At 32.2% G+C, this 15,641-nt stretch overlaps 1 protein-coding gene across 2 annotated transcripts; it reads right to left on the reverse strand.

The window, feature by feature from the left end:
• Window positions 1-665: 665 nt before the first annotated feature.
• LOC138332512 (uncharacterized) lies at window positions 666-6,382 on the reverse strand. 2 transcript variants are annotated; one of them, XM_069280516.1, is made up of 6 exons: window positions 6,330-6,382; window positions 5,925-5,967; window positions 5,253-5,409; window positions 3,807-3,939; window positions 2,564-2,750; window positions 666-1,266 (listed from the first exon to the last, which is right to left on the reverse strand). In XM_069280516.1, exons 2-6 carry the CDS (start codon window positions 5,946-5,948, stop codon window positions 1,084-1,086), a joined length of 684 nt encoding a protein of 227 aa, XP_069136617.1. In that variant the 5' UTR covers window positions 5,949-5,967; window positions 6,330-6,382; the 3' UTR covers window positions 666-1,083. The 2 variants fall into 2 exon arrangements, with proteins under 2 accessions (XP_069136617.1, XP_069136616.1); XM_069280515.1 differs by having other exon boundaries at window positions 6,359-6,376.
• Between the last annotated feature and the right edge of the window lie 9,259 nt (window positions 6,383-15,641).

Genomic DNA, 15,641 nt, shown 5'->3' on the forward strand with positions numbered 1-15,641 from the left:
TTAGAATTATTAGCCTGAGATAGCATTTTAACATCATATCCATATTGGTCCTGGCCGACCCCCAGGGGCCAGAGGGGTGGGGACAAAAGGGATCAAAATGGATAACATTTCAAAAATCTTTCTTCTGAATTCACAGATTTGATGGAACCAAATAATCTTCATAGATTAAAAAGTCAAATTTATAAAATCACTGACTGACTTCAAGGGCCTGATGGGCAAATATATAGTGTTTATATGCATGTCTTTGTTTCATTCTGTATCTGAACTCAGCTAGGTGACCGTTAAGGCCCATGGACCTCTTGTTCAAGAAAGTTTCTTTTATTTGACTCTAACTTAATTAGTGAGTTATTGCCCTTTGCAAAAATAATTATTTAACCTTGTGAACATGATAATGAGAGTTAATATGCACCCAGCTTAATAAAACTTTGTATGTAAACCTATTAGATCCATGTTCCTATTTCATGAACAAAAGGCATCAGTTAACTAATGAATGACATGGCTAATTTGTACCAAATATCAGGGGACCGTTAAGGCCCATGGGCCTCTTGTTATAAGACTTTCGGGTATTAAGCCACCATCTGTATGACCCATCTATCGGTGAAGATATTGGTTGATATTACATTTTTCTGTTTCAAGTAAATAAAAATAAACAGTTTAATGCAGGGATTATTTTATTAAAAGCATAAAATGGTTAGTTAAAATGATTAAAATTTTAGTTAACATGAACTACAGGCCTGTAATAAATATAATTATGAAATGGTATTTCGTAACATATTTATACAAAATATAAATTAAATGTAAATTTGACATTGCTAATACATATGCACTGCCAACACTGATAAGTTATCAAGAATCAAAAGAAGGAAGGTATTTGTCTTATTATTTAACAGACAGGTAATTATGCGGGTGGTCTTGCTCCGATTGGTCTTACTTTACACCTTAGATTTGTAGGCCTAATAGGAGAATGCGAGCATCTAATTCTACAGGCATATTGCAGCAGACTCCTCTAGGTCTGTTCCAAGTAGAATACTTCAGTAATAAAAACGTCTAATTTACAGGCATATTACTGTTTGAACTCTAGGTCTAGACCGAGTTGAAAAAATCACGTTCTCCTTCCATGCATCGCGTGTATATAGCCTCTGCCTCCACTTGATTTATCATACCCTCCTCAAAGGCCTGATCGATCAGGTCATCAACTTTCGTATATCCAATATAGGTTGGGTCAAAGTTACTTGCAGCCCATTTCTTGTATACTCCGAAATCCCCCTGTGAATACAACATGTGAAAGATTATCACCTCTTTAACATGTAATATAATTAAATACTTCAATTCTACTTGTATAAAGTATTTTCATTGGCTTAAAAATTAATTTATCAGCACATAAAGGAAAAATGGTGTCGCCGTTTGTAACGTCGCTTCGGATTGGCGGAGATAACAGTGTAATGATCTTAATAGACAAAAGAGCCCAAAATAAATTTTGAATATTGAAAAGATTATCTTTATTAAATTGAATTATAAGGATTACTTTGAATATATGTTTGTGTTATATCTCCATGACATAAAAAATGTATTCAAGTTAATCCTTAAATATACTTGATTTTTATTTAGATTACAGACTTATACTATTCTTTTATTGTTGTTTTAATATTTTAGATTGTGATATTAAAAGATCAAATACATATATTACGTTTGTAAATCGCTTTCATTATTGTTTTAAATGTTGAAAAACACAATAATTAAAACGTCATTGACATGCAATGTTTCAGATTGTGCAATAATTTTGTGTTTTGAAATTGATGTTGAAGATCTATTTCCTTTTCTTAGATATATTTACAAATCTATGCTATTGTACCATATATAATATTTTTGACTTGGGTTTTGTTATTTTCATGTCATAATGTCATCGTGTTTTGTTATTTTGGAGTGTGGAGTTTGGAATAATTAGTTACTGAATATGTTAGTGTAATTGTAAGGTTATTTTTTTTTTTATTATTCTGTTCTTTAGATCGCGGTTTCATTTATGTTTATCGTCTTTTAATAAGATTGTTGGATAATTAAGTAATCGAGTGATATATGATGTACTTTATTTTATCATCTTTTAATAAGATTGTTGGATAATTAAGTAATCGAGTGATATATGATGTACTTTATTTTATTATTTTTCTCTATTACTCTTTATTATGCTATTTCCAGTTTTATGTCATTGTTGGATAATTAAGTAATCGAGTGATATATGATGTACTTTATTTTATTATTTTTCCCTATTACTCTTTATTATGCTATTTCCAGTTTTATGTCATAATATACTATATTTTAGTACTCTGTTTCATGTTATGATTACGTCCTTATATTAAACTATATTTTAGTACTATATTTTATCCTATATAACAGTACTTTGTTTTGTGCTATAATTAGTAGGACCTACTTTATATTATACCATATTTTTGTACTTTGTTTTTTTCTATAATACAGACTTTTATATAATGCTATAATACAGTACTTTGTACTATATTTTAGTACTTTATTTTATATCATAACTACGTACCAATGTTATAACACTTACCCCGGCGATCTGCTGACCAACCCAAGGCCACAGCTTTAAGCATGGACACATGGCTATAAGGAAGTAGATAGATTCCTTAGTCAAGGCCACTTTCTCTTCATACTCAGTGTACCCCTTTACTGCTTGGCCCAGTTCAATGGCGTCTGCACTTTTTATGTGCCATTTCTTAAATTCTTCTTCATACAGACTGAAATATATTAAGAAATATTCAATGATTTTACAAACAATAATCTAGCTAGAACTAGTCGAGGTATGTACAAGCATCAGTAAGATATTATAAGCGTGCATGTATCACCGATAACTACAAGTATTCTAATGATTTTATTTTGAAATTTGTGTGCTTATTCTAAACACATAACAAATTTTGCCCATGTGCAAAATAGCAAATTTCGCTGACATGTTCGAAATCAATTTTCCGCAATTATTTATTGTGCAAATGAAGTATGTTGACGGTACTTCTCGTTCTGAATATCGATATATGTGCTCGAAACCAATATCTTTCATGATTGGTAAAATTCATTAAATCTGTCATTAAGTATAAGCTTTTCATTTAAAAGAATAGCGAACTTGAATTGTTTCCAGTAATCATTTTAAAAAAAAGCAAGCAGGAGCAAGCTGAGATGGTGTAACAACAAACTATTGGGCCTTTTAACCACACCTAAAACAAAAACACACATGTTTGTATATACTTTGTAATAGCAACTTCGTAAATGAAGAAACAAACCGCGCAAGATCATACAGATGTTTGAAATGAGATTTGGACGTAAAATGCTGAATTTAGTCAAATCCGACTTCGTGAAATGTGGAGAGTTAAGTATATATGATATTTGGGGAGTGGCCATATTGACCAAGGATATATGAAAAGATTTAAGAGTGTCGAAGATTCTTAAGTAGCGAGTCTTGAAAAGCAAGCAAGAGAAAAGTTTAAAAACAATAAAATCTAGATTTGTTTTAACGCGAATCTAAATGGCCACATTTTAACAGTTCAAGTTCAAATGTATTTAAGTGAAATAAGTCGTTTTGTTGTCATTTCCTAAAATCTGATATGGGTTATATTTCTGTTGTCGTAATTCTTTCAATCATGGGTAGCGAATTCAGTGATTCTAGACAGTGAAAATCAAATTTCTGAATAACAGTAGAAATGCTCCACCTTTTGTGCCCTTCCTAAATTCATACTAAGCAGTTAAATTGATGCGTGACCTTTGTGACGAATAAAAAGCGATGGTTGTGCTGTTTCGATTACCCTTTGTATGTTTCGATCCTGGGCTCCAGATAATCATACTGCTTTTCATACTTATCCTTGGCTTTTTTCGCGGCGGTCGCTATGTTTTGTTGTTGTTTGTACAGGTAAATAGCGTCCTGTACATTGAATGCACCTGTACAAGGTTGTAAAAGAAAAAAACTGGCAAATGATTGATATAGGAAAGGAAATTACTATAATAATAGTAATATAATCGCAAAGATAGAGGGTGACATTACTATAATAAAGTAATAGAATCGTAAAGATATAGGGTGACATTACTATAATAAAGTAATAGAATCGTTAAGATATAGGGTCACATTACTATAATAAAGTAATAGAATCGTTAAGATATAGGGTGACATTACTATAATAAAGTAATAGAATCGTTAAGATATAGGGTGACATTACTATAATAAAGTAATAGAATCGTTAAGATATAGGGTGACATTACTATAATAAAGTAATAGAATCGTTAAGATATAGGGTCACATTATTATAATAAAGTAATAGAATCGTAAAGATATAGGGTGACATTACTATAATAAAGTAATAGAATCGTTAAGATATAGGGTGACATTACTATAATAAAGTAATAGAATCGTTAAGATATAGGGTGACATTACTATAATAAAGTAATAGAATCGTTAAGATATAGGGTCACATTATTATAATAAAGTAATAGAATCGTAAAGATATAGGGTGACATTACTATAATAAAGTAATAGAATCGTTAAGATATAGGATGACATTACTATAATAAAGTAATAGAATCGTTAAGATATAGGATGACATTACTATATTAAAGTAATATAATCATAAAGATATACGGTACGACATTACTATAATAAAGTAATAGAATCGTTAAGATATAGGGTGACATTACTATAATAAAGTAATAGAATCGTTAAGATATAGGATGACATTACTATATTAAAGTAATATAATCATAAAGATATACGGTACGACATTACTATAATAAAGTAATAGAATCGTTAAGATATAGGGTGACATTACTATAATAAAGTAATAGAATCGTTAAGATATAGGGTGACATTACTATAATAAAGTAATAGAATCGTTAAGATATAGGGTGACATTACTATAATAAAGTAATAGAATCGTTAAGATATAGGGTGATATTACTATAATAAGGTAATAGAATCGTTAAGATATAGGGTGACATTACTATAATAAAGTAATAGAATCGTAAAGATATAGGGTGACATTACTATAATAAAGTAATAGAATCGTTAAGATATAGGGTACGACATTACTATAATAAAATAAAATAATCGTTAAGATATAGGGTACGACATTACTATAATAAAATAAAATAATCGTAAAAATATGACATTATGATAAGAATAGTAATGTAAACGTACGACATTTCTATAATCATAAAACTATAATTATGAAGATTATTATTTAAGTAATGTAAACACTTACCAAACTTGACTGGATCTAGTTTCCCAGTTTTTATGCCATTGACAAAACTTGTATGAAGAACCGCCATCCTTATTCCCAGTGTAGTGTTCCAGAGAAAAGTGGAGAATTTGTCCCCGACCTGGACAATTTTTTCACTGTTATCAGCATAAGTAGCTGCCTGTTATAAAAAAGTCATTAAATATCTTTATGTAAGAGAACATTTCCCAATTCGAATGTATAGGTTACTTTCAGGAACAAACAAATTGATATAATTATCGAGTTATTCCTGGAAAAGATGCATGTTAATCCATTTTACTATAAATACTGTTGTAGTTCCTAACAAGTTTTCATAAAATCATTCGAATTTTCAGCTGATGGAGAGCTATCAATAATAATGATCTTACCTAATGCATTCACTATATGTAAACATGTCATCACTACAATGTAATACATTCTAAACTAAGGTACGATATAGTTACAATTTCCGTGCAAATTACTTTTTTTGTAATTTCACGTGTTGTTGCGGTAACATATGTTAGTCAGAGAGACGATAAGTAATAGATAAATCATGTATATTCTTATAGACAGATCTCTAATTTTAGGTCAAAATCGCGATTTTTAAATCGCTATACTATCATTATTTTATTGTTAATCTTCATTATCATATGGAGTCTGTTCATTCCTTTGTATTACCTTTGTCTTATCCTTTACGTCCATATTGGTTTCTACCCTTTTTCTGGAAGGTACAAATATGGTTGAAATTAGACATAAAAGCCTCAAAGTTTAACAGTTTGATATGTAAATTCCATGATACACGCGTATGATGTTCGATACACAATACAAAATAATTTTAATGGTTTTTGATTTACACATATTTTACTGTGTCTAAATATTCAACTGGTTTTAGTCCTCTCCAAATACAAATTAAAATTTCATTATTAAACAGGGTAACTTAAATGGTAATATGATAGCAATATGAGTTACCTGTGAGGTTCAACATTACTCAAAATTAAGGAATTTCTTAAGTTTCTGAAAAGTGATCTTAAATCTTCTAATCAACTAGTATTCAGTTATGAATAAAATTACATTTTAGCTTACTAAATAAAGATTTACGATTTCTTCCTTACGTCTGTGAAATGTTGCTGCTGTATTGTGAAATGTTGCTGCTGTATATCAGATCCTGCACACCCTTTCTGCTGTGTAGAAGCCATAGTCAGTCGTCCTTTTTTATAGAAATATTGATAATAGGCAACTAATTCTAGAAAAAAGATCAAAAGTAATTATGAAAGTTGTCTAAAATTGATATTGTTTTATTGTCTAAATCTTTTGCATGTGTATATCTGTCTAAAGTCGACCGTGCAATAAGATGTATTTTCTAATCACATGTTGATTGGATTATGACGGTGATATTTGTTCAATATATGTCAATGTAAAAGTTTTAGAGATAATATTTGGTACATAAGTAGTTATATCCTCCAGTATAGTTTGGGCGTTATAAAATATACACCTCTGAAAGTTATATTAAATCTGTCTAAATATCGTTTTGCTACATGTAATCACTTTTTACTCCAATCCAAATTCATTGAAATCTTCCATGACCCAAGGTCGGCCAATATTGTCGACCTGAGTGGCCAAACCTATCAAAGGGAGCTAAACTTAAAAATTCAAAATATATCTATATCAATATATATAGCGTATTTTTGGTTGGAAATACAAACAACAAGGAATTGGGCACAAGTTACTGTAACTTATCAACGTCTCACAACTTAACGTTTTTTTTCTTGACTTTCACATATGGTAGCATTAAATATAGATACAAGAACGTTTTCAATGGAGTAGCAGGATTCCCCCAATGAAGTTTTACCATAGTTTAGTTTACACTGAGTGTCAGGGTTTCCCAATGTAATTTACTATAGTTTAGTTTACCTGGTGTCAGGGTTTACACAGTATAATTTTACTATAGTTTAGTTTACACTGGGGTGTCAGGGTTTCCCCAATGTAATTTTACTATAGTTTAGTTTACACTGGGGTGTCAGGGTTTCCCCAATGTAAGTTTTATATAGTCTAGTTTACTCTGGATGTCAGGGTTTACACAGTATAATTTTACTATAGTTTAGTTTACACTGGGGTGTCAGGGTTTCCCCAATGTAAGTTTTATATAGTCTAGTTTACTCTGGATGTCAGGGTTTACACAGTATAATTTTACTATAGTTTAGTTTACACTGGGGTGTCAGGGTTTCCCCAATGTAATTTTACTATAGTTTAGTTTACACTGGGGTGTCAGGGCTTCCCCAATGTAAGTTTTATATAGTCTAGTTTACTCTGGATGTCAGGGTTTACACAGTATAATTTTACTATAGTTTAGTTTACACTGGGGTGTCAGGGTTTCCCCAATGTAATTTTACTATAGTTTAGTTTACACTGGGGTGTCAGGGTTTCCCCAATGTAAGTTTTATATAGTCTAGTTTACTCTGGATGTCAGGGTTTACACAGTATAATTTTACTATAGTTTAGTTTACACTGGGGTGTCAGGGTTTCCCCAATGTAAGTTTTATATAGTCTAGTTTACACTGGGGTGTCCGGGTGTCAGGGTTTCCCCAATGTAAGTTTTTATATAGTCTAGTTTACTCTGGATGTCAGGGTTTACACAGTATAATTTTACTATAGTTTAGTTTACACTGGGGTGTCAGGGTTTCCCCAATGTAATTTTACTATAGTTTAGTTTACACTGGGGTGTCAGGGTTTCCCCAATGTAAGTTTTATATAGTCTAGTTTACTCTGGATGTCAGGGTTTACACAGTATAATTTTACTATAGTTTAGTTTACACTGGGGTGTCAGGGTTTCCCCAATGTAAGTTTTATATAGTCTAGTTTACTCTGGATGTCAGGGTTTTCACAGTATAATTTTACTATAGTTTAGTTTACACTGGGGTGTCAGGGTTTCCCCAATGTAAGTTTTATATAGTCTAGTTTACTCTGGATGTCAGGGTTTACACAGTATAATTTTACTATAGTTTAGTTTACACTGGGGTGTCAGGGTTTCCCCAATGTAATTTTACTATAGTTTAGTTTACACTGGGGTTTCAGGGTTTCCCAATGTAATTTTACTATAGTTTAGTTTACACTGGGGTGTCAGGGTTTCCCCAATGTAATTTTACTATAGTTTAGTTTACACTGGGGTGTCAGGGTTTCCCCAATGTAATTTTACTATAGTTTAGTTTACACTGGGGTGTCAGGGTTTCCCCAATGTAAGTTTTATATAGTCTAGTTTACTCTGGATGTCAGGGTTTACACAGTATAATTTTACTATAGTTTAGTTTACACTGGGGTGTCAGGGTTTCCCCAATGTAAGTTTTATATAGTCTAGTTTACTCTGGATGTCAGGGTTTACACAGTATAATTTTACTATAGTTTAGTTTACACTGGGGTGTCAGGGTTTCCCCAATGTAATTTTACTATAGTTTAGTTTACACTGGGGTGTCAGGGTTTCCCCAATGTAAGTTTTATATAGTCTAGTTTACTCTGGATGTCAGGGTTTACACAGTATAATTTTACTATAGTTTAGTTTACACTGGGGTGTCAGGGTTTCCCCAATGTAAGTTTTATATAGTTTAGTTTACTCTGGGTGTCAGGTTTCCCCAGTGTAATTTTACTATAGTTTAGTTTGCACTGGGGTGTCAGGGTTTCCCCAATGTAAGTTTTATATAGTCTAGTTTACTCTGAGTTCAGGGTTTACACAGTATATTTTACTATAGTTTAGTTTACACTGGGGTGTCAGGGTTTCCCCAATGTAATTTTACTATAGTTTAGTTTACACTGGGGTGTCAGGGCTTCCCCAATGTAAGTTTTATATAGTCTAGTTTACTCTGGATGTCAGGGTTTACACAGTATAATTTTACTATAGTTTAGTTTACACTGGGGTGTCAGGGCTTCCCCAATGTAATTTTACTATAGTTTAGTTTACACTGGGGTGTCAGGGCTTCCCCAATGTAAGTTTTATATAGTCTAGTTTACTCTGGATGTCAGGGTTTACACAGTATAATTTTACTATAGTTTAGTTTACACTGGGGTGTCAGGGTTTCCCCAATGTAAGTTTTATATAGTCTAGTTTACTCTGGATGTCAGGGTTACACAGTATAATTTTACTATAGTTTAGTTTACACTGGGGTGTCAGGGTTTCCCCAATGTAATTTTTACTATAGTTTAGTTTACACTGGGGTGTCAGGGCTTCCCCAATGTAAGTTTTATATAGTCTAGTTTTACTCTAGATGTCAGGGTTTTCACAGTATAATTTTACTATAGTTTAGTTTACACTGGGGTGTCAGGGTTTCCCCAATGTAAGTTTTATATAGTCTAGTTTACTCTGGATGTCAGGGTTTTCACAAGTATAATTTTACTATAGTTTAGTTTACACTGGGGTGCCAGGGTTTCCCCAATGTAATTTTACTATAGTTTAGTTTACACTGGGGTGTCAGGGCTTCCCCAATGTAAGTTTTATATAGTCTAGTTTACTCTGGATGTCAGGGTTTACACAGTATAATTTTACTATAGTTTAGTTTACACTGGGTTTCAGGGTTTCCCAATGTAATTTTACTATAGTTTAGTTTACACTGGGGTGTCAGGGTTTCCCCAATGTAATTTTACTATAGTTTAGTTAACACTGGGGTGCCAGGGCTTCCCCAATGTAAGTTTTTATATAGTCTAGTTTACTCTGGATGTCAGGGTTTACACAGTATAATTTTACTATAGTTTAGTTTACACTGGGGTCAGGGTTTCCCCAATGTAATTTTACTATAGTTTAGTTTACACTGGGGTGTCAGGGTTCCCCAATGTAAGTTTTATATAGTCTAGTTTACTCTGGATGTCAGGGTTTACACAGTATAATTTTACTATAGTTTAGTTTACACTGGGGTGTCAGGGTTTCCCCAATGTAAGTTTTATATAGTCTAGTTTACTCTGGATGTCAGGGTTTACACAGTATAATTTTACTATAGTTTAGTTTACACTGGGGTGTCAGGGTTTCCCCAATGTAAGTTTTATATAGTCAGTTTACTCTGGATGTCAGGGTTTACACAGTATAATTTTACTATAGTTTAGTTTACACTGGGGTGTCAGGGTTTCCCCAATGTAAGTTTTATATAGTCTAGTTTACTCTGGATGTCAGGGTTTACACAGTATAATTTTACTATAGTTTAGTTTACACTGGGGTGTCAGGGCTTCCCAAATGTAAGTTTTATATAGTCTAGTTTACTCTGGATGTCAGGGTTTACACAGTATAATTTTACTATAGTTTAGTTTACACTGGGGTGTCAGGGTTTCCCCAATGTAATTTTACTATAGTTTAGTTTACACTGGGGTGTCAGGGCTTCCCCAATGTAAGTTTTATATAGTCTAGTTTACTCTGGATGTCAGGGTTTACACAGTATAATTTTACTATAGTTTAGGGGTGTCAGGGCTTCCCCAATGTAAGTTTTATATAGTCTAGTTTACTCTGGATGTCAGGGTTTACACAGTATAATTTTACTATAGTTTAGTTTACACTAGGGTGTCAGGGTTTCCCCAATGTAATTTTACTATAGTTTAGTTTACACTGGGGTGTCAGGGCTTCCCCAATGTAAGTTTTATATAGTCTAGTTTACTCTGGATGTCAGGGTTTACACAGTATAATTTTACTATAGTTTAGTTTACACTGGGGTGTCAGGGCTTCCCAAATGTAAGTTTTATATAGTCTAGTTTACTCTGGATGTCAGGGTTTACACAGTATAATTTTACTATAGTTTAGTTTACACTGGGGTGTCAGGGCTTCCCCAATGTAAGTTTTATATAGTCTAGTTTACTCTGGATGTCAGGGTTTACACAGTATAATTTTACTATAGTTTAGTTTCACAGAGGAGTCAGAATTTCCCCAATGTATTTTTTCTATAGTTTAGTTTACACTGGTGTGTCAGGGCTTCCCAAATGTAATTTTCTATAGTGTCGTTTACACTTAGATATCAGTGTTTCCCCGCTGTAATTTGTTGTGTTTAGTTTATACTGGGTGTCAGCGTTTGACGGATGTAATTGATGACAAAACAGCGAAATGAATCTTCACTGTTAACATGGGTTACACAGGGAAACTTGCATTTGTTTGATGTTGTAATATCATTTTAGGCCACCGTATACATTTTCTTATGTTTTATATTTAGAATGTGATTAATTGGTGATGAAACACGAAGATGCCCGCCGCACCAGTATCTTAGAAGATTAGTAGCATTATGATAGAATTGGTAGAAAAATACCAATCTATTAAAAAGAAGTTTAGACCTCAAATTTACGAGTACTGTTTTACAATTTGATTATGTATTTTTAAATCATACATTTCATTGTATTCACAATTATCTTATTAACATAACACAATATACACATATATTTACCACTCACGTATAGTTAATAAAGTATATTTTGTTGTCTTTTAAGATATATCTAGAGTTGTTTTCCTCCAGAGCAGTGTAGTACAGAGTGAACTAGGGGAGATAATATCATATTCTTTGCGCACAAAATATTGCACATATCTATATGAAGGACAATTCATATATATATATATCATACACATGCATGATGTGTTTAGGTTATTTCAGGCCATTTTAAGGTGATTTTTTTCATGTCAAATTTACCGGAAAGAGCAAAAAAGTCATTTCAGGTCGAAACCTTGACCAGAAATTTGCCTGAAATTTATATGAATTTGACATGAAATTCATCTGAAGATCATATGAAGAATTTTCCAGGTCAAATTGACCTGAAATTGACATGAAAAAAATCTTCATGTAAAATTGACCTCAATTTTAGGTGATTTTCATGTCAATTTCAGTTTAAGATTTTTTCAGGTCAAATTGAGCTGAAGACATATTGCCTGTGTATACATTATATAATATTTCCACATTTTTTTACAAATTTGTAACAAATATACGGAAGAGTATTAAGGCCACGTGTATAAAATATTAATTCGGTGGTTTTTTTAAGTTTCCAGTTAACAGGTCGAATTTTTGAGTTAGAAAGCTGACAATTTCTAGTTGATAAGTTACTATCATAAAAAAAGATTCATTTTTATACACGTGGCCCTAATCCTCTTCGCAGTGTTGTAATTAATATTCATAAGGCATCAAAAACGTATGTCTGTCCATTGAATGCTTTTCACAGCTTAGGGTTTAAGACCCTGTTTACATTAGTGATATTTTGTATGACTTTGTATCGCTTCAGGTGTACTTCAACAGTTGATAAAAGTTTTTTATGCACCTTAGGTGTTACTGTTGACTTGTAAATTGTTGTATTGTTTGTAAATTTTGCAAAATATCCAAGAAATTAAGTTTAGTAAGGTTTCGGTACAAATTTCTGTCACCAATTAACCATGCCAATATGCTTACTTGTATAACATGCACATACTAGTTTTACCGGACGGATTCGACTTAACAAAAGCATGCAGATCGAGTCCTTTTAACCTGGTCGAGCAAATGGAGATTGTATATCATACGTAGTAGCAGAACTGCCTCGTTATCGCAATGTCCCTACAGGTAGGGCTTTAGAGTTGTACCTGCTGTCCTTAGTGTATGATCATAAAAGGCGACTAAATTTAGAATCTTTTCTTTTTTCTTCTTCATAACTAACTTAATTCTTCCTACGTTTTCCATGACACTGCCTCACTTTTGGCCTTCTGTTGAGCGCTCGCCTTGTGAGGTAGGTTCTGGGTTCTGTCCCCCTAGCCAAGACCACCAAAGTGATAGTTTCTGCTCCTGTTTAGCGCTCAGTGTACTTGTAAGGAGTGAGACGACTGGTTCGCCCGTTGTCAGAACACTGTATAATGTGGCCACTTCAGTGATATAGCGCTATAAAAAGGGCAACAGTTCCACTATATAAGAAGACACAACACCGCAGCCTCCCAAAACATGCACCATGCATTTAATACACTAAACAAACTGCCCAGATGGATAAGGCTTCGAACATCATGGTTAAACCTTACGACACTCTGCCTTCGTCCTCTGCTCGCTGACGCGTTATTATGCTAAACGTTCCTTTGTCTTCTGGTATCAACCTTAATCTATGTGTCTTGAAAATGGTTAGACTGCGAGAATGTTTTTGTCTATACGACTGAAATTCTTTCCTTGTCCTATAATTACAATTATTTCAAACCTATTATGAATTCGAAAAAATACCATTTATAGTTAATTTCTTTATATACTGAAAATTATTTAATTATTATAAGAATTTGACATTAACACATATACGTACAGGAAAAAAAATATAAATGAATTACGTTTGCAGAGAACGATAATTGAGCACAAATACACAGAAACCATTCTTTAACCTGATTTTTGTACCCATCGGATGGAGTTCCCATGTGTGTTATATAACTTAAAAGTTAATGAACACCATCATTTTATTTTCTCGTGCTTTAATTATATGATGTAGTTAATAAAATGTACTTGTTTTTATTAATTCCACTTTAAAAATGGACGTACAGTCAAACTTGTCTGTAATGACCACCCATGGAAAAAGGGGAAAGTGATTCCTTTAACCAATTGGTCTTTAAACATAGGACAAATTGTATATGGCCATTTGAGACCCCATTTGAGAGATTGTGTCCAAGGCAGATTTCAATATATCTTTATGTTAAAACAAACATTTCAAACGTATAAAAGCATATATTTGTTTAAAAATAAAATATTATAAAAAAAACATCAATAAAAACTTGGCCACACTAGCCTATACCCTTTCAAAGTTTAATACGATGTTAAGAGGAACTTTTTGGAATGAAGTTGAAACAAGTCATCCAGAGTACTAATGTTTTGATGTGTTTGTGTATTAGTTATCTCATTTTACATGTGACATCATTATCTGGTGATTGTAAAGTGTCGCCGTTTTTTATTTATAATATTTTACGTTGGAAATTTGTAATGTCTACAAAAGTTTAAAAAAAAAAAAAAAAAAAAAAAATCGTCGTCCTTCTCACCTTCATTGATATATTTGGTATCTCGTTGAAATGTAAAGACATATGACAATTTCACCTTGCCATTAATTATACAAATGTATTTACCTTACTAATGCATTTCATCCGTTTCCATACACTCCTTTTACAATAACTCATATATCGCCCATATATTGATCTTAAAAAATTACAATACGATATGTTAATTCAAGCCATTATTATACACAAAATTTTGCTAACAATATGCTACATCATATCGGATCATCTCTTTTTTATACAATTTAAATGGTTTATTTTAACTCTACTAGAAACTTTTAACTTTTAAGCCAATTTTTAAAAGCAAATTGGCGGTTTTCTAATCTCAGACGAAATTTAGTGCAACGTCTACCATTAAGGTAACTTAATGTTGTCATGAAGTGATAATTGTTTGCTATACTCTATGCTTCTGTCTTATACATATTTGTCTAACAATGCTGCCTCAGTACAGCTGTACTACCCTTCAGACATATATCTACACCGATTTGAAGAAGTTCATTTCGCCCTCCAGCGCAGATACATGGAAACCATTCTTCAACTGATTCTTATATCTAGGATGGAATTACATTGTGTGTAATAAACTTCAAAGTTTGTAGTAAAATGGACATGTTTTTGGAAAGTTCGCTTTAAAATGGACACACAATCAAACCTGTCTATAAATATTAACTAAGGGACAAGGGATTTTATACACAGATCAAAATGTATTATAAAGGACTATTTGAGATCAAAGAAATGTGTCCAAATAAACAGATGGTCTTTATACAGAGGTGATCGTTAACACAGGTTTTACTGTATATTATTGTTTTAACAGACACTTGAAATATATAAGGACATATATTGGTTCATTGATAAAATTAAAAAAAAAAAAAAAAAAAAAAAAACATAGACGAAAATAACTTCTTTCACCAGCCAGGCTCTTTGTCCCAAATCGCATAATGATGTTACATGGACGGATAGAAACATTTTGAAATTAAGTTAAAACCATTCATCCAGGGTACTAATATTTTGATGTGTTTGTGTATTAGTATTCTCATTTTACATATGATCCGATCATTAGCTGCTGATATTAAAGTGTCGCCGTTTTTTCATTTATGATTTTACGTTGGACATTTGTAATTTCTACAGATGTAAAAAATGAAAGAAAAAGGATAAAAGAGATCTTCATTTGTAGATTATATTACAATTTGTTTATTCAAACCATAATTATACATAAAACATTGCTCACAATATGCTTTTTTAATATTGGAACTGATCATGCCCTGTTTTGTACGATAATGGATTGTTTAAACTCTACTAGAAATTTTTTAACTCAAAAACAAATTGTTGATATACAAATTGGCAGGTGCCTAATCCTAGAAGACATTTGGTACAACTTCTATCATTAAGGTTAACAAGTATTCTAAAACAGTTGAGGT

This window comes from Argopecten irradians, chromosome 10 (assembly GCF_041381155.1).
Source record: "Argopecten irradians isolate NY chromosome 10, Ai_NY, whole genome shotgun sequence".
Lineage (NCBI taxonomy): Eukaryota > Metazoa > Mollusca > Bivalvia > Pectinida > Pectinidae > Argopecten > Argopecten irradians.

What these genes read in the sequence shown, in the direction of transcription:
- LOC138332512 (XM_069280516.1), bottom strand. Translation starts at nt 5,948, where the DNA reads ATGGACGTAAAGGATAAGACAAAG. An exon ending in ACGTAAAGGATAAGACAAAG is followed by an intron (nt 5,410 to 5,924) that starts GTAATACAAAGG and finishes TTTTTATAACAG; the next exon opens with GCAGCTACTTATGCTGATAA. An exon ending in ACTAGATCCAGTCAAGTTTG is followed by an intron (nt 3,940 to 5,252) that starts GTAAGTGTTTAC and finishes AACCTTGTACAG; the next exon opens with GTGCATTCAATGTACAGGAC.